Raw genomic sequence first — 18,014 nt, 5'->3', positions numbered from 1 at the left:
ATTTAAAAGACATGTAGACGTGGCACTTAGGGACATGGTTTAGTGGGCATGGTGGTGTTGGGTTGACGGTTGGACTCGATGATCTTAGAGGTCTTTTCCAACCTTAATGATTCTATGATTCTATGATTTCTGTAATTCACCACACTCTTCTTTTCCAGCCTCTCCACGTAGTTTGCCCGGAGCAGTACACTCAGCCACCACCCACCCAGTCTCATCGCACAGATCTGATGATAGACTGCCAGCCTCCACCAATGTCCTACCGCAGAGCAGAGGTGCTGACTCTTCCATACAAGCGGCGCTATGAGAAGATCGAAATCATGCCAGAAGTGAGTACCAAAAGTGGGGAAAAAGGTGGTGGCTTCTAGCTGATACAGCCAAATTCAAGCTACTGCTTCAGTAGCCCCTTTGACTAAAGATATCTTGTGGCTGTGATTTACTGTTGACTATGATCATGTAAAGCACTTTCTACTAAATGGAGGGCTAAGAAAGAAGCATTTCTGAGAGAGAATTTCACTGTGTAAACTAATGGGAATTGAAAAATATGTTGTGGTTAATTGTCCTTTGCAAGGATGTATCGCATCTCAAAATACAGAACAAAGGGCAATCTCTGCTAGCCACCTGTGAGGCAAGCCAGTCATCTCCAGTTTAAATATGAGTAAGTTGAGGCACTGCAGTTTGAATTAGTGGCCCAGGGCCATGGAAGGGAACCAAAGAATCTGGGATTTAGTAGCCAGGACTTGTCTTCTCTTTCCCCAGCTGTACCTGCCATGAGAAATACTCTTTCCCTTGAGGGGCTATATTCAGTCATATGTTAAAGGCATAGTAGTGAAATGGCTCATTTGTATTACAACAGTTTCAATAAATGGTTAATTCCTATAGACTGCTGAAGTCCAACAGGTTAATGGGTTGCTTGTAGCCATCTATAATGTAGACTACTTATGCCCGCAACATCTATTAATAATTTATTAACACCATAAATCAAATATAAATGTACCCATAATACAAAGGGTGACCCATATTCTAACAGACATGATCTTAAAATATTTTTTTGACAATCCAATCAGCACAAATGTGTCCTTGGATCAAAGGTGACAGTGGCTTTTTACAAGCAGGCATTACTGCCCTTTGGAAACTGTTGAGTATGTGAGTCTACTTTTCATCAGAGAATAGAGGGAGGAAGTACCCTTAGTTAAGCCAAACATGAAGTACAGAACTGGTACCCATGTAACAAAATCCCTCAGCCAGTCTGCAACACCCATTCCTACCATTTCGCCTGTGTCTACTTTGTGCATCAGTTCTGTTAGGAGCCTGCCCAGCCCACTGGTTAGAGGACTGCCAGAGACAAGGAGGGATTTTTTAATTAGAAAATATACTTGGATGCAACTCCATCATGGCATGTATATTTAATTGTTTTGGAAATTTGCATATTTATTGGATCCTATTAAACCTAAGACTAGTAAAACGTGGCTTCCATTCACCAGCATGACCAAAACAAATCTTACATTCTGAGTACAGAGAGCCAGCATATGGCTTACCTATTATTTAGATTCCACTGAAGCTTTGGGTTTTCGCCTAAACTGTGAGGGTGTAAGTGAGCCTATCCCTTGTGTCAGCCCTGTGAAGAGGGTGGATGCCAGCTTTCCCTGCAAACAGAATGCAAATTAGCACAGATGCTACAGATGAATATTCAGCAACCCTCATACATTTTGAAGTTCCTGTCAAGGAGGAGGGTTGTCTAAAAGCTAGGCTGGTCCATGGTAGTTGCAGGTTCAGTTTCTTGCTCTGTCGGAGTCTTCCTATATCAGGAAGATCAGCACAAGTCTAAAACACAAAATGCAGCTCACATTGGAAAGGACTGCAGAGTTCCTTGGCAGAGCTTATTAGTCCGAAGGCAGTGCCATGCTCATGGGGCTACACCGCATCAGAAAACAAGTCAGTGTTTCTCTTAGCTTGGCTGTTGGCAGCAAGATCCCTTACACTTGAGGCTCAAGAGGCCATGTGGATTCAGTCTCATTGGCAGCCACTAATGTGAAAATGCTCCCCATTTCTCAAACCCAGATCTCCAGTGGTTTTTAGGTGCTGTCTGTCACTGAAGCGAATGGATTTTTCCTATACCTCTAGGTAAAAACAGTGCATAGAAATAAGAGCACTTCCCAAAACTGCTGGGATGTTGGAGGGAGGATGCACTGTAGACAATGTGGTATTCACCAACCTGGGAATGGGTATCAAAGGAGCACGTAGAAAATGAGAGCTGGTTGACGGTTGCATTCACTTTAACTTGGAGAGTTCAAGCAGAAAGCTGCACAGATGGGAATATTGACAGAAATGGCCCTTTTTTTTCCTCTAACAAATAACATCAAATTATATTCACACAGGAGTCCTAACGTCAAAGCTATCTGTGCTCAGGGAATAGAAACATCTCATGTGATTTTCCATGTCCAGGTATTCTCCCTGGTTCCAAAGCTGCACTTACCAACTTGTTGCAAAAAGCTACTTGGTATGTAACGACGCTCTGAGAAGACTTTTTAATATGATACGAAAATTAGGTAGACCAGATCACCTCTGAGACTTTCAGGAAAGCTGTTGTCCTTCCCCATTGGTGTCAGGGAGGTGGTATTTGCTTGCCTCAGGGGGTTCTTTGAGAGCTAGACCCATTAGCGGTTGTGTGCTTGCCCCTGAGAGCAAGGCTGTGATTCAGGGCTGTTAATAGGATGCCATTCCCCAGCACTGAGATAAGCAAATCATCCTCAAAAAGAGATCTTGCTCATTCTTTTCAAGGGAACTTGCTAGAGGAATAGCAATGCCAACTTTGTAGTGATCACAGACGTCTCCCCAGTCCAATCTCTATTTCAGCATGTCTTCGTCTTATCACCATGTGAGGCTGGTTTTTGCTTCCAGCTTGACCTGCAGGGTGGTGATAAGGCATGGGAGGGACGGTATGGTGTCTCCCACCTCTCTGACTTTGGTCTTTGAGTCTTAGCAGCATAGCTGATTACTGCTAAGAAGTGTAACTATGTAATCTCTCCTACTCTGTGTAACCAGTCACAACAGTCAGTCCCAAAGGATTATTGTTTGGTTTTCAAATAAATGGGAGAAGGAAGAAGACTGCCTTTTTCTGGGGCCTGTATTTCCTTTGATGCTAACCCCCTAAATAAGCACAATTTTATCTCCTCACATCCCTAATAATTTTTATGTGCCATATGCATGGCTTGCCTCATTCCCCCTCCCAGCAGAAGAGCCCTGTCTGTCTGTCCTGTTGCGCAGAGGGATCATTAGGATGTTGGTTTTGAGAGGTTGATGCAAATGGCCTGTTGGTTTCAGGCAAGGTTTACACAGTAGTGGCAAAAATGGCTGTAACTTCCCCTTCTACTGGGTGGGTTGTGCAAGACAGGATTGCAAATATGGTAGATGAGGCTCCCTGGTGGAGAGCATTTGCTGCTTGATGTCCCCTTTTCAGTAGTTTCATCCAGGAAGACTCTTTAATGGTGCCTAAATATATAGGAATTTCTATACTGCAAGGATATTTGTTTCATATGGGCTACCACCAGTTCTGGGGCTCTGTGAAGGCTCAAGTGGCAGTTGGAAGGGGTATTTTGTAGCTCCTAGCAAACCTTGCAAAGGCTTGTTATTTGTCAAAACCATGTTAGCCAAAAATGGAATGATGAAATCCACCCTGGGAAAAAAAGTAATTGCTAGATCTGCTCCAGGGCTAGGACTTGGGTCTAAAGTACAGCTAAAAGTCTCATAAAAGAATGTCTGCTTCAGTGAAGTCCTGATCAGGGCCCTCTCCTAGCATCCACAGTCCTTTCTCAGAAGCGGACATGTGCTCAAACTTCTGTCTCAATTCTTAAAGCTTTTGAAAACCGAACAGTTGGCTCAGCATGGTTTCAGTCAATACAGACTGATGGTATGGTATTGTGAAATTTCCCTTCCAAAACTGTTTCAGTGGTTCAGATTCTGGCCTGTCAGACTAATGTAAATTTACTGATACTGCTGGAGCTTGTCTACATTTCAATCACTTCACAGAAGAGCAAAGTCAGGTCAAGCAGGACTGTTGTATGTTAATGAGATTTACACTCAGAGCAGCCTTTGTTTAGAGAGAGGTTTTAACAGTCCCAAGGTACCAGGCTGGAATGGCTCTCAGCGGTATTGTGGAAACCTTTACACTTTAACTAATTTGTTCTTCTCAGCATCTGCCTTTCACTTTAAAAAATAATAAAAAAAAGACTGCTTCCTGGAAATTGGTTAGGCATTGTCTATTCACAGGAGAACGATGGGAAAATGGAAAACACCTTCTGGAGCAAACAGATAAATTAAACATTAGTGTTTGAGCGAATAATGTGCCTCCAGTTTAATTACAGCTGAACAATGGTGCGGATCACTTGATTTCAGCAGCAGACTGACTTCAGTGAAAGCTCTGTGTTTTTAAAATACTCTGTTTGCACGTTCTTCAGGACACAGGAGAGCGTGTGAATATGCAATGCACAGCCCAACATGAAGTGAAATTATAAGGAATTATTGCAGAGAAGAATTAGGAAAACAGCCACTTGGCAGCCCATTATAATTATGTAGCTCTCACTCCACCCTCCCCTTTTCTTATTTTGACTTCTCTTTCCACACAGGATCTTGCCAATTCCTTTCTGAGAGAAAGAAAGGCAAAACATGGCTTTCATCTTACCTCTCCAACTTCCTTCCATTTTTCAGGGACTAAAGAGTTTGATTTCTGTCTTTCTTCTAACCCTCAACTTATTTTGGTGACCCCACATTATCCAATCTCTCTTTTCCCCTGACTATTCCCCCTTGTATAAAGATGCTGTAGCCTCACTTACCATAAAGTAAATGAAATATAACCATCCTGCTTGCTTCTGCTCCTATCATTCCTCCCTTCAGCTCTAAGCTCACTGAATCCACCGTCAGTAAAATTGCCTGGAGTCCCTCCCTTGTTCTAGCACAGGCCCTCTCCAAGTTTGACTTCACCTTTTGACATTCCATCAAAACAAGTCTTGTCCCAGCTTTTACCAACCTTTTCTTAGACAAAGCCAGAACCACTGTAGTCTGCCATCTTCCTGATTTACGTCATCGCTGTTCAATGCAATCAGCCGTTCCTTTCTTCTTAAAAATGTCTCCCACCTCACTCCCATGGCTCTTCTCTCCTGGCCGTTCAGCCTCCCATTGCTTCTGCAGAGAATTTTCCTCCCTCCTCCCATCTTTTGTGGGCTTGCAATGTGTTATCCCTCATTTCCTTTGCTTCTGGTTTTTTTTTGCTGTACCTTTCCTCTGGTTGGTCTCATCCGCAGATTGTCCTATTCAGATTGATGAAACTTGGATCTGCTTTTCTGCTCACAGCCTGATTTTGCCTGTCCACATTAATACCCAGGTTTGTTTCTCCTCCATTTTTGATGGCTGGCTGTAAGATAACACTTTTCTAGCCAGGCACTCGCCTCTCTTTTCCCAGTCAGCTTCAACAACATCACATTCTGACTTGACATTCTGACCCATAAACTGGTTACTATATTTTGAATATTTTGATTGATGCCCTTCTCATGTCTTTCAAATGACTCATCTTTTGCATCTGTAAGCTGCTTGCCTTTACTTTGAAGATATTTCACATCCTTGCTTCCCCCACCTGCCATCTTTCATTCAAGTTTGAGGCTGATTTCTGCTTCTGCGGATTCTGGCTTCCACTGTCCTCTTTTAAGTTCCTCAAACAACTGTTTCCTGCCTGCTCCCAGGCTATGCAGCGTACTGGGGAAGAGCTTCATTAAACAGCCATAAATCTACTTCATTACGCAAATACCTCCTTAAAACTGTCTCTTGGCACAGGATTGGCAAAAAGCCAGCGGTTAAAAGCTTTAGTACTGAGGCTACTGCGTGTAATCCCACCCAGGATTATTTCCTGTTGGTTGGTCAGTACCTATCTTCCTGTTTTCGATTCCAGGCTTTGGGGGGAAGGATCATCATGTTGATCTGGAGCCCTGGTCCATTAGTTGAACGTGGAACACGTACATGGAAAAGAAGGGGTTTGTTTCATTGCTCAAAACTGCAGGATTACCCCTTCAGCTTGTTTTATTTCTCCGCTAGATGTTGGCTCTATGGAAGAGTAAAGCTAAGATGTAGGCATTTGCAAGCTATAATATCAAAAACTTTAGATATTTATGGCATGATTCTTCATCCACAGAAGTTAATGAGACTTTAAAATTCGCTCCAGAGAGAATTGTAGCAGAGCCACAGAGACTGAAAGATCTATTAAGTTAGGGTTAGTTTAGCAACTTAATCATCCCATTTAAAACACTTGGATTCTGTAAAATCTGAGGGTGAAACCCCAACAAGGCATGACTCAGATCACACGCTAATGATTATATAGATGCCCTTAGTTCTAGGATGTTTGTTTTTCTCTGTTGGAAATGCCCTTGTTCCTTTAAGTCTCATTGGAAAGATTCCCCAATTTCCATTCTGCTGCGCAAATGGCCTGCAGCATGCATGTGCCTTGTTTAATATGCTTGCTGGTCATGAATGCTTACTCCACAGGCATATTTAAATCTTTAGACCTTTCCCCTTCGGTGCATGTTTTTGACCACATATCTTTTTGTTTCCTCTACAGGATCTGATACTTGCAGACTTCCTGCACTCAGGCTCTGCCTGATTTAGCAGATGGTATAAAGCCAAGGCGGAGTCTGTTTGAGACTTCTGCCCACACTATAATCTCTTGTGCATTTCTGTGTCTGGTTTCAAGTGATTCAACAGCAGAGCTCCTGGTACTTAAATAGTGAGGGGATAAGAAGAGGCAGGGAGGTAGGAGGTGAGGTAAATTATCTTCCTTTCCTAACACTGCCATCCAAATATAAGTGACAGGATGAAGACCATGGTTTTTTTTCTGTTTACAAAACTGACTATACAGATCATCCCTGCTGGTGAAAGGGCTATTGCACAGCCTTAAGCATGTGGAATATTTGGGCATTCTTTTCCTATTAAAGGTACACTGGGAAGATGCTTTTCTGCATCCAGAAACTGGATTTGATGTGTGGGAGGGGCAAGGTGAGTGGGGGGATGGAGGATGAGGCAGGTTGTTCTCTGTTCAGATTTTGCTGAGGACTACTTATTGTAAAAACCTCTGTGAAACTGTGATCGCTAGGGCCTGGTAGACTCCCTCTGAAGGCAGGCAGATCGTAAAATCTTTGGGCTTCTCTAACGATTGAGAGAGGATAGTTTTCTGCCGCATATGAAGTGCATCCTTTTTAGGGGCTAGGATCTGGGTGGGAATCTCTTCATACCTGGCAAGCTCCAAGGCTGTAAGCAATCATTTCCATCTAGAAATGGAAATGCCCTCATGGGTTACATGGCCAGAACCCAGCTGCAGTTAGTAATAGCGTTTATAATGTGCCTCAAAAAATGTAAGGCACCAGCTTCAAATTGTGAAGACTTTTGCCCCTGCTGTTCCCACTAGAATGGTGTTCAAACCCCCACTGTCTCTGATGGCTAGAAACATCCTAATTTCCAGCCTACGCGTATTCATGGCTGGTCTGCACATACTTATTCTTAACATCGTGTTTTAGCATAAATAGATTTTCCCTTTTATTGGTATTTTCCCTGTGGTGTTTATGTAGAGTAATCAAATTCTCCTTTTTGCTTTCTTTTTGCCAGGCTAAACAAACCAAGATATTTAGTTTCCTCTTACAAGACAGCTTCTCCTGCCCTAATCTACCCTTCAGTATATCTTACTTGAACTTAAATTACCCACAATTTACTAGTAGTTCGGATGAGATCTTGCTAGGCCCAATAGAATAGCAATAGCTCAGCCCAATAGAATAGCAATAGCTCATCTCTGCTAGAATTACCTGATATTTTCTGGAGTTGCATTTAGCTTTTTCATGGCCGTGTCACATTTGTGACTGTCAGTTCTCATTGGATGGACTAATAAACCTGGACCCTTCACCTCTGTCATTTCCAGCAGCTGCCAGCTCACAGCAGAATTTCTCGGTATTAGCCCAGTCCCTGGCCTTGCATTTCATGCTATTGAATTTCATCTTGGTTTTCTCACTCCAGTTCTTGAGGTCATCTGGTTCTTCCTCTATGATAGCCTGATCTTTCTTTCTATTAAGGGTGCCCGTACAAACTTCAGTGGGGCCTTCTGAACACTCTCTTCGTTCTGTACTGGGGTCATTAATAAATATGGTATGGGAGTAGGCTCAAGACTGACCCTTCAGGAATTGCAGCAACAGCCCAGTAGTTGTCTGAGGATATCTTTGCTTTAACCAGCACTTTCCCCACCTCAGGACTGCTGTAGAAATCCACAGTTTGTAATTTCCCATGTGGTACCTTGCTAGTGCTTCATGAAGCACAGACTGTGGCTGCCCCAGTTCCTTCAGCAGTTGTCTTATCAGAGAACGCTGTTGTGTTAGTCGCGTGTGATCCACCTTTGATGATTTTTTAAAATTTTCCTTCCATTTACTTTATTACTGCAGTATAGTAGCACGAGTAATGGACCCCTTCGTAGGATTTCTGAGCGCTAGGTATTGCACAAGCACTGAAGAAAACTGATCCCTGCCCCAAGGAATATATTAGAACTTTATTCTTTCTTTATTTTTTCTAAGGACTTGCAGTGTGTTGAGTTCATAATGGGTCTGTCCTGCCCAGCGGTTTCACAGCTCTGTTTCATGTCTTTGATTTCTCTGGTTTGATCCAGAGTTGCAACTCTGGCTCCTACCTCTAATGCAGAGATCATACATTTACGCACAGTTTGCAAATCTGGAAAATACACATTTAATGTTGATGTAAAACCCCAGCTGTGTCCCTTTCTAAATACGCATGCTATAATCTATTGTACACACCAGTGAATTTCAGATCTTAAAAAGTAAGGGGATTTTAATTACCGATAAGCTTTGCTGTGCTCCTGCTTGTTCCCCTTTGCTCCAGTCCTGGAGGGTGAAGATCCAGCTCACCTCACTCAACTCGGACTTCACCTCTCCCTGCTGGGTCAGTCTGCCTGCACCCTCTCTAGTGTAAGCCAAGAACTGTTGCACTTATAAAACTTGGAGGGGAAGAGGGAAAAGGGAGAAGTTTGGAGAGGTGTCCCAAAACTCCAGGAGGAAATCACTGGTAGTCACCACTGCCAGTATAGCTGCAACTTGGATGTTAAAATACTGGCTGGTGTATGTCTGTGCACATCTGTCTCTGGGAAAATCCTCCATAGGACTGAGACCATGTGTGCTAAACTTCTGGTCCTCTCCTGATTTTATTCACTGATTATTCAGCCTCAATTTTTTTTTACTGTAGGAGTTTCAGATCCCATCCTCAGTCGTTGTTCAGCTCTTTGTTGCCAACAAGAGGGTTTTTGGCTGGTGACTGAAGACAGCATGTGACCTTAAGCCTAGGGAGAGTTGTCCCCGATGAAGGCCTCAGTAGAGACTTCAGAGTAACCTAACCTGTGTGCGTTGTTCTTCTTTAAAAACAACTATAGTTTGGCCAACAACGGTATTTGGGCTCACATAGTATGTGTCAGGCCTCATTTTGTTGTGGAAAATGCAATCCTACGTGAAAGATTCAACTGCAGTTTACGGTAAAAATGTCTTTACTCTGTAAGAGCATAGGTGGACAGCTCTGATCATGGGAGCAGAACTTCCCCAGCTCTCCCTCAGCCGTTACAAGGTTCACATCAACACTTGCAGTTTCAGACTACTGAGAGTCAATGACTTTTGGTTTTTGGTTGGTCTCTGTTTTAAACTTTCCTTAACAGGAGGAATTTAAAAGAATGAAATACACAGCACACATACACACACACACACAAGTTTGTCTTAAGGCAGTCCAAGTGCTCGTCCATAGGCAGGGGACTGATTAATGCGATGTTAGTGCTCAGTGCCGTGTGTCCCTGCTTTCGTGACTTTCCTGATGCCAGCATGTGGCATTAGACTTGTGATAATGACGGGAAGGAAGAAGCATTTATTCTTGCATAGTGGGGGGCTTTTCAGTCTTGTAGACAAAGGCATAACAAGATCCAGCAACTGAAAGTTGGACAAATTCAACCTTGAAATAAGACACGGTTTCCTAGCTGCAAGGAAAATTAAAGTTTGGAACAGCTTGTGAGAGGAAATGGTAGAGTTGCTATAGCTTGGAGTATAGACAAGATTTGCTCTCTCTCTGAAAAGGGTTTCTTTAATCCAGCATTTTGGAAGAGTTCTGTGATTTGTGTGTGCAGAAGGTCAGTTGAAAGGAGTATAGCGGTGCTGTCTGGTCTTGGTGGGTGAATTACTGGATGTGATTAAATGACCTTTTTGGTTTGGGTCAGTGAACTTCTATAATAAAAAGATTGGCTGCAACATGGAGAGGGCTGTGAGAGGAAGCAATATCTTAGAGAAAATAAATATGAACGTCTGTCTTACTGTCTTTTTGACTGTTAATAATTAAAGTGTTGCTATTTACCAACTGTGTGGTTAAAACCTGCATAAATGTTAATATCAAAGTATCTCAGTGGCAGAAGAGGACTTTGATTCTAAGCAGCTTTCTGTTTTTTTAAGGATCTTTCTCTTTACAGTGTGTGTCATTTTGCCATGTATTCTTCATTAGAGCCCATTTTGTATCGACCTTCCTCTGGAAGGTAGTGGGAATGGAAAGTGCTTTCGACCACTGCAAAGTGCGGCATAACACACTGCTGCAAGTGTTACTATTTTTAGGTTGCAGGGGAAATCTGAAGCAATAATAATTACTATATTTTCATTCTCTTAGCCTTCAACAACAGGCTGTAAAGGCTGTATTCAAATTGGCTGCTTTAAAGATCGTGAACAGAGTCCCAGAGAGAGAGCAATCTGAATTGCTCCATGAAATTTTGATTTCTAAAGTTCACCAAGTCTGAATATGTGCAAAATTGAGGGGATTTGAATGCAGCCTTAAAATGTCTGTGCTTTTCCAACACAATCATCTATCCAACTGTTTTATTTCAAGGAGGTGCTCTCAAAATGTTCCTGCAACTTTGATGGTGGTGGGTAAGATTTTCAGACGTTATTAGAAGTAGCTGAACTCTGCTGCCATTGAAGCCAACAGAAAAACCTTCTCAGTGCTTTGATGGCAAAAGGATTAGGCCCGTACTGAGTGCTTTTTGAAGTCAAGTTCAGTTGCTTCTGTATTCACAAGGATTAGAGTTTTGCAGTAACAGAGTGATCACCTATGTAATTGTAATTTACAGCAGACCAGAGTATTTGGCAGTAAAGTATTGGTACCTGACGTTTCTTGAGAAGTGTCAGGGTTCAGTTGTTCTGCTCTGTCCCTCTCCTGGTTTGGATCCTGTTGAAAATTCACTAGATGGTCTTTGGTAAGGAATTTAATCTTCCTTTGTCTCAGGTGCACTCTCTCCAAAATGGTAATATACCATGCTTTTCTAAAATCCATCCGGTTTCTCTTCCTGCTTTTCATGCATTGAAGCATCTGGCAAGCCAGAGAGAGCTGGTGTTGCCGTGCTGGCAGGGCAATGATGATAGCTGGTTCTCCAGAGCTCTGCTCCATGGAAGTGCTACAGTAGATGGCTGAAGTTTCAAAAGAGTTCCTTTACCTGGAGGTTAAGCCTCTAACATCTGGCTCCAACTGGAGGTGCCATGTGTTTGAAGATGAAAGGGAACGGAGTTCAGATGAAGATCATCTTGTAGAGGCTCTTTCTACATGAGATGGGTTGATGGTCTGGGTAGGTTGATGGTACAGCTGTTGCGAAAAACAGCCAAGTAGATTCTCTCCCTTTAGGTGTTTCTTGTCTTCACAACTGAAAAGTCCTCCCGTCCAGTGGTGTAACGCATGAGCAATCTTAGCCGTTTTTGTTTTGTGAGGCACCTGCAGGTTTTCCCCACAGACACAGAGCACACTTCACGCGTCCTTGCCTTCAGGTCCACAGTGAATAACAGGAGCATGCTTGGCCGGGAGTGATACTTGGAAAGTGCTTGGGCTGCTGGCCCATGCAGTCTGAAGGTACCTGTTTATCTAGGACTAGATGCTGGCTGCAGTCCTGGACAGGACTCCAGGGCACTCGGTGTCTGGTGTATTGTCATCTAGAACTTCGTTGGAGGGAAAAAGGGAATAATTTTCTGTGTTCGTGAGCACTGTTTTCTGCAGCGTTCCTTTGGAAACATGGCTGGAAGAGGTGCTTCCCAGCTGGCCGACTTCCACAAGTCTCAGCAGGTGCAGTACTGCCCACTCCACATTCACTGCCAACACCCTCAATGCTGAGGATCTTGGGAGGTTGCCATTGAATTCAAAGTTGGAGCCAAGACTAAATTTTATTTCTTTCAGAGAAGAATTACGTAAAAGGCAGTGTAAGGGTTTCTATGCAGTGTTGTAAGGAAAAATTTCAAACCAGTCAACAGAGCCATTGGGTTTTTAAGGACAAACCCTTTTCTTCCAGCTATTCTGCAGCCAGAATGCCACAGCATTAAGGAATGGAAAGGAAACTGGCTTTGATTTTCCATTGTCCATTGACGTAACAAACATAATAAATAATGATGAATTACACTATGAGTTTTATTAATCAAAATTATTAATAAAGTGGTTGATGTCTTTTTAAACGAGGTTTCTCTTTAATTGTTATATTTTGTGAGACTTGCCTTGGTTACTGAAAACCTCATGCTGCTCTGATAACGATATGAAAGTCAGTAGCTTTAAGAGCTGGAAGGAGGGCTAAGCAGGTAAGAGGAGAGCTCTGTCATTTTATCAGTGGGTTTGTGTTTACAGTTCATTAGTCCATGTTTAAAAATACCATGCTGCCAATTTAAGTCACAGCTGGATTCATACAAATTTTGAGATTATCACTTGCTGAACAAAATCCTTCTTTTGCTTTAGCTTGCAGATTCGCTTGTGCCCTTGGAGATTAAGCCTGGTATTTCCTTAGCAACAGTTTCTGCCGTGTTGCATACTAAAGACAACAAGCATGTGCTGCAGGTACAGTATAATGGGAAAGAGAGAAAAATATCCTTACACTGGGTTTCCTGCCATCTGGGACCCCAGCTGTTCTCATGAGGCAACCCCTCCAACAACTCTTTCCCCACCGGAGCAGAGTCCTTGTCAGATGCTTTGTCCTGGCATGTGCGAGTGAGGAATTACACTTAGAGTAGAGAGTGGGATGCAAATAAATCTCTCTACCCTCTTTTCGTTGGCCGTGTGCCTGGCTAAGATAAAAGGGGAAGTGAGATTATTCCTGAAGAGAGGCTACAAATCATACTGCTGTCTTCCATAACCCGTACACCAGGATCAGCATCAGTCAGCCTCTCATGGACTTAGGACTGAGGGTCAGAGGAGAGAGATGACCTAAAACATTAGACATGTGAAGGGACTGTCTTCCTTAAATTGCCCTATTCCCCAAGAAGCGGATTGTGCATCCTTGTACAAAGTGAGAGTGTACGCTCTCTTCCTACCACCTCCTTTAGGCTGACACTGCCATTCCTGGCATTAGTGCTCCACAGAAGGAGATGCTGTCTGGTGGACCTGCTCAGCAGTGGATGCCCTGGTCCCCTTTCTCCTTTGATGCACAAGCATGCAGGGAACTTGGTGAAGCCACACTCTGCATGATGCTGCCTCTCCCACTGGGCAGCAGAGCTGGGCTGGGCTCACTACACTTGGGAAGAGGGCCCAGTACAGTAATGTCTTTAATGCAGGGACGTAAAGGTGTGTTAAGGATTTATATCAGTGCACAGCAGAAAGGCTGTCTTACTTTTTCCAAGCCAGTTCCCTAGAAACACTCGGCAACACTGAAAAAATTGAAGTACTGCAGTGCAATTGGTCTGAGGCTGCTTTCTCCTTTGTGTTGTTCATTTGCTCTCTTCTCTACTCTGATTCTTGATGCCAAATAAACTTAGACCTAGGCTTAAAATCCCAGAGCCCTCATAAAGATGGAGGTCGCAGAAAGGCTGTCTTACTTTTTCCAAGCCAGTTCCCTAGAAACACTCGGCAACACTGAAAAAATTGAAGTACTGCAGTGCAATTGGTCTGAGGCTGCTTTCTCCTTTGTGTTGTTCATTTGCTCTCTTCTCTACTCTGATTCTTGATGCCAAATAAACTTAGACCTAGGCTTAAAATCCCAGAGCCCTCATAAATGGATGGAGGTCAGCCAGCACGGCGGTATCTGTCAGTATTGGCTGAGTCTGGGACCTCTGGGAGTTACAGAAGCTGTGTGTAGGCAAGCCCCAAAAACTCAATCTATGAACACAGAACCATGTGAGTGATTCATGCACAAACAACATGATACATGCACGTAGGCCTACCAGCTAAAGGGAAAGTGGTGGGTTTTGTAAAGTGACTCAAGTGCATCCCGGCTTGTGGAACTGGAGCCTGAGCAGGTGGCATTTCTCTCCCAAGGATGAAAAACACCCTTCCCTGGCTGTTGAAAGAAACACAGGGACATCACAGCAGCAGGTTCAGACATGATGCTACATGATGGGAAAGACACGGAGTTGAGAGGCGCCCAGTCTGTCACCTGGAGTGTACAGGGTGCTACAAGGCACTGGGGTTGCTTCAGGCAAATTCCTTGTGTGTTGTGCAGACTCATCCCTGGCAAATGGTCTTGCCAAAATTTTGGAGAAATTTTCCCCAGCACGTTTTTCCCAGGGACTGAGTTGCTAGTTCACTGGGAAGGACCAGTGCTGACACTTCCCCGGCCTAACTAACTTCACAGGACACAAATGGTCTTGCCAAAATTTTGGAGAAATTTTCCCCAGCACCTTTTTCCCAGGGACTGAGTTGCTAGTTCACTGGGAAGGACCAGTGCTGACACTTCCCCGGCCTAACTAACTTGGCACAGGACACATGGACTTATTTTACATGGTATTTTCCTCACTGTTCTTTTTATAGGAACCTGGCTTTCATCTTCGTGAAACCGTCTTTCAGAAGGGCTCAGTTAACCCCACACCGTGCCCGCACGTGCAGCAGCGCACGGTGCTAGGTCAGCTGCCGCTGCAGGTGCTACCCCTGCCTCCCCCTCCCTGCTAACGGAGGAGGGCCTCAGGGATGAGTTAAGGGAGATAGCTTTCTGAAGCAGCACGAAATTATACCCAGATCACACTCCAGTGATTTTTTCAGGCACTGCAGCATCTCTCATGCCTCCGTGTCTGTATTCAAGTTCTTCCTAAAGACTCACTTTTCCGAGGCCAGTGAGAAATAAATTACCCATTTTTCTCATTCCCCGAGCAGTTACTTGCTCTGAATTTGCCCATTTCCCAACCTGTTGCATCTTTTAGAGTGTGATTTTCAAGGCATTGACTTCTTTAAGGCATGATTCCTAGAAAATATTGCAGGGTACTTGAATGCTAAAATAGAAAGCTTCAGTCTGGAATTGAGTCAGGCCTTTTAAGATGACAGAAATTTGAACAGAACTGAATTTGACAGAAATTTTAAGATGATGGAGATTTGAACTAAAACTGCTAATTTATTTCTATAAATGGTGGCTTGTGTGTGCAGAGCTGCAGCGGAGCCCCAGGCTGGGTTTCTCCTCTCCCCTTCAGCACTGCAATGTTCCCCTTTAGTGTCAGAAAACAAAATCAGTATTCCTTTTCTATCTCACGTGCTTTTTATTCCAACTAAATTATAATAAGCTGTTGTGATTCACTGCATTACTGTGCACCTTCTCATCCATTAGCTCCCTCCGAAACCTCCGCAACCTGCCGCCAGCAAGAAGAGAAAGCGAGTGAGTGATGACGTGCCAGAGTGTAAACCTTTGAAGCCATTGCTGAGCGGCTCCATTCCTGTGGACCAGTTTGTGCAGACGCTCGAGAAGGTAGTAAGTCTTTGGTGGCAAGTGAAGTTCAAGCGGATTTCTACTAATCTCAGAAATGTGCTGCTTTGCTAGCAGAGAGAGGAAAAATTATTTCAGTGTAGCTTGAAATGGAGAGGGGCTAATGAGCTAGCAAAGTACTTCAGGGAACCTGTGTCCCTGCACCGAGTATGGAGGGAATAGTTCCCTGTGGAGTCATGTCCTGATGTAGGGGCTTCATGTCAGCCATTTCCTCCTGGTTTCGCATGGAAGCAGAGCTTTTGGGGTCACTCTGGGCGGGTGAATTTCCCCCATGTAACTTTTGGATTCATCAGCTGATTTCCAATAAATTTGAACAGTGGGGAGGAGGTCTCGAAAGTATTTAAGTTCCTACCAGTTTTGTGAAAATGGGGTGACTGAGTGAAGAAGAGATCCTGGAAATGTCTCCACTGATGGAGAAGCTTTCTGGGAAGCTGCGGGACAGGGGGCTTGGTGGCTGAACTTGCAGGCAGTTGGTTACTGCTCTGTGGAGCCCTGTTCTCTCCTGTATGACTCCTTGGAGAAAATGGGTAGGGAAGAGGGCAGGATTGTCTGTGAGGAAGTTTGTCCTGGGTTCGGTAGCTCTCCGCTATCATCATCTTTGAGGCAGTAATGTCAACGGATGGTCATTTCTGTATTTAAAAGAGCCAATTGTCCTCTTTGTCTCTCAAGATTTTGCAACTGCAGTGACCTGGTGTAGTGGAAAATACTGGCTTTAGCTTCCCTGTTCTATAGTTTATCCATCTGTATAATGAGGGTCATATTTAGCTTATCCTATGGGGTTTTCCTCTGCTTATCCCAGAGATCTAGGATATCTGCAATGGCACTCTGTATTTCGTAGCCATTCTCCCCTCTCCTCCCCGCTGTGCCCTAGCCTTTCATCTCTACCTGTTTTCCTGAGTCGTAGTAACTTCTCTTTCTTTTACCCCCTCGCCAATGCTACATCTAGCATGGTTTCAGTGACGTGAAGGTGGAGGACACAGCCAAGGGCCACATCGTACTCCTCCAGGAGGCAGAAACCCTCATTCAGATTGAGGAGGACTCCACACACATCATCTGCGACAACGATGAACCTTTGAGGGTGAAACTGCGTGACCTGGTTCTCAAATTCCTGCAGAAATTTTAGCTCATGGACATCATGCTGCTCTGCAAGGAGACACCCCAGAGCACCAGAGCTTTCCAGAGGATGACCCCAGGGAGAGAGAGAATTTCCTGATTCAAAGAAACTGGAAACCACCTTTCCCTTCATGGAGAAGCAAGGAAGTATTTTTTAATATCTATATATTTTTTAAATTTTATTTTTAACCAGTTTTTGAATACTTTGGGGGGGATTCCTGTGCTGTAAAATTGGGAGCTGGAATCTTACAGGAGATATAGACTGCAGAGTAAATAAAGAGAGTGTATATTTACCCGGTCAGGGTGAAATTGTGTGCAGATGCAGACATTTCTCTGTGTGACCCTGTCAGCAATGTATGCCCCAGTCCTTTACCCGAGAAAACTCTGTAAGAATATTGAAACAATGGCCTCAGATATTAAGAGATTTATTTTTCTCCCCACTGCTTCTTCCCGCTCAGCAGATCCAATTTCCTGTCTGCCCTCCATTTACATTGTGCGTGTGTGTTTCACTGGCATGAAGAGGAATGGGAAAGCTGGTAAGGCAAAGATTATAAAAATAGATTTAGAAAAAGGAGGCTGTGCTGGACATGTAGAATAGCTTCGAAGCGGCAAGAGCCTGGCCATTCCCTGCAAAAGCAGGGGGATTTTGGAAAAGCTATATACTTTAGCAGTGCAAGGTGTTTATTGATGCTGCACCCTCACTCGTTATGACCAGATTTGTCCACCCAGCTCTAGGCTTTTCACTGAGACACGCTAAAGACTCGTTTCTCCTGGGTTCTTCCGTCATCAGTAGAGGAGGTATCTCAGGAAGAGACTTTCAAAAGTACATAAAATAGTTAAACACCTGGCGCTCATGAAAAACCTTTGAGATTTAAGTGCCTGTTGTTTCTACCTTCCAAAAACCTGTCCTTTCAGCCCCCACAATCCCAAATCCTGATTGAAATACTGAGTCATTTATACGAAGCCATCTGTACTGCGGACCTGGGGAGGCTTTTCACTCCCAAAATCATATATTTGGGGCCTAAATTTAGTTAATAGTATTGCTTTTAAAAGCGACCGATTTCTCAGATTTACTGCTATTTGTTTTTTTATTGGATTGTTTTGTATTTATTTGGTGTTAAAAATAAAAAGCATAGTAAGACTG

At 43.7% G+C, this 18,014-nt stretch overlaps 1 protein-coding gene across 1 annotated transcript in view; it reads left to right on the top strand.

Annotated features, from left to right (window-relative positions):
• Window positions 1-18,014, top strand: part of INTS9 (integrator complex subunit 9) — an 87,207-nt gene extending 69,193 nt beyond the window's left edge. The window contains exons 14-17 of the mRNA XM_009283443.2: window positions 159-326; window positions 12,814-12,912; window positions 15,602-15,739; window positions 16,704-18,014. Coding sequence (XP_009281718.1) covers window positions 159-326; window positions 12,814-12,912; window positions 15,602-15,739; window positions 16,704-16,880 — 582 coding nt within the window. The 3' untranslated portion in view covers window positions 16,881-18,014. The remainder of the gene's footprint in view (window positions 1-158; window positions 327-12,813; window positions 12,913-15,601; window positions 15,740-16,703) is intronic.

This window comes from Aptenodytes forsteri, unplaced genomic scaffold (assembly GCF_000699145.1).
Source record: "Aptenodytes forsteri isolate BGI_AS27 unplaced genomic scaffold, ASM69914v1 Scaffold534, whole genome shotgun sequence".
In the NCBI taxonomy this organism is placed as follows: domain Eukaryota; kingdom Metazoa; phylum Chordata; class Aves; order Sphenisciformes; family Spheniscidae; genus Aptenodytes; species Aptenodytes forsteri.
Note: the sequence above shows the minus strand (reverse complement) of the source record. Positions and strands in the feature narration are given on the sequence as shown.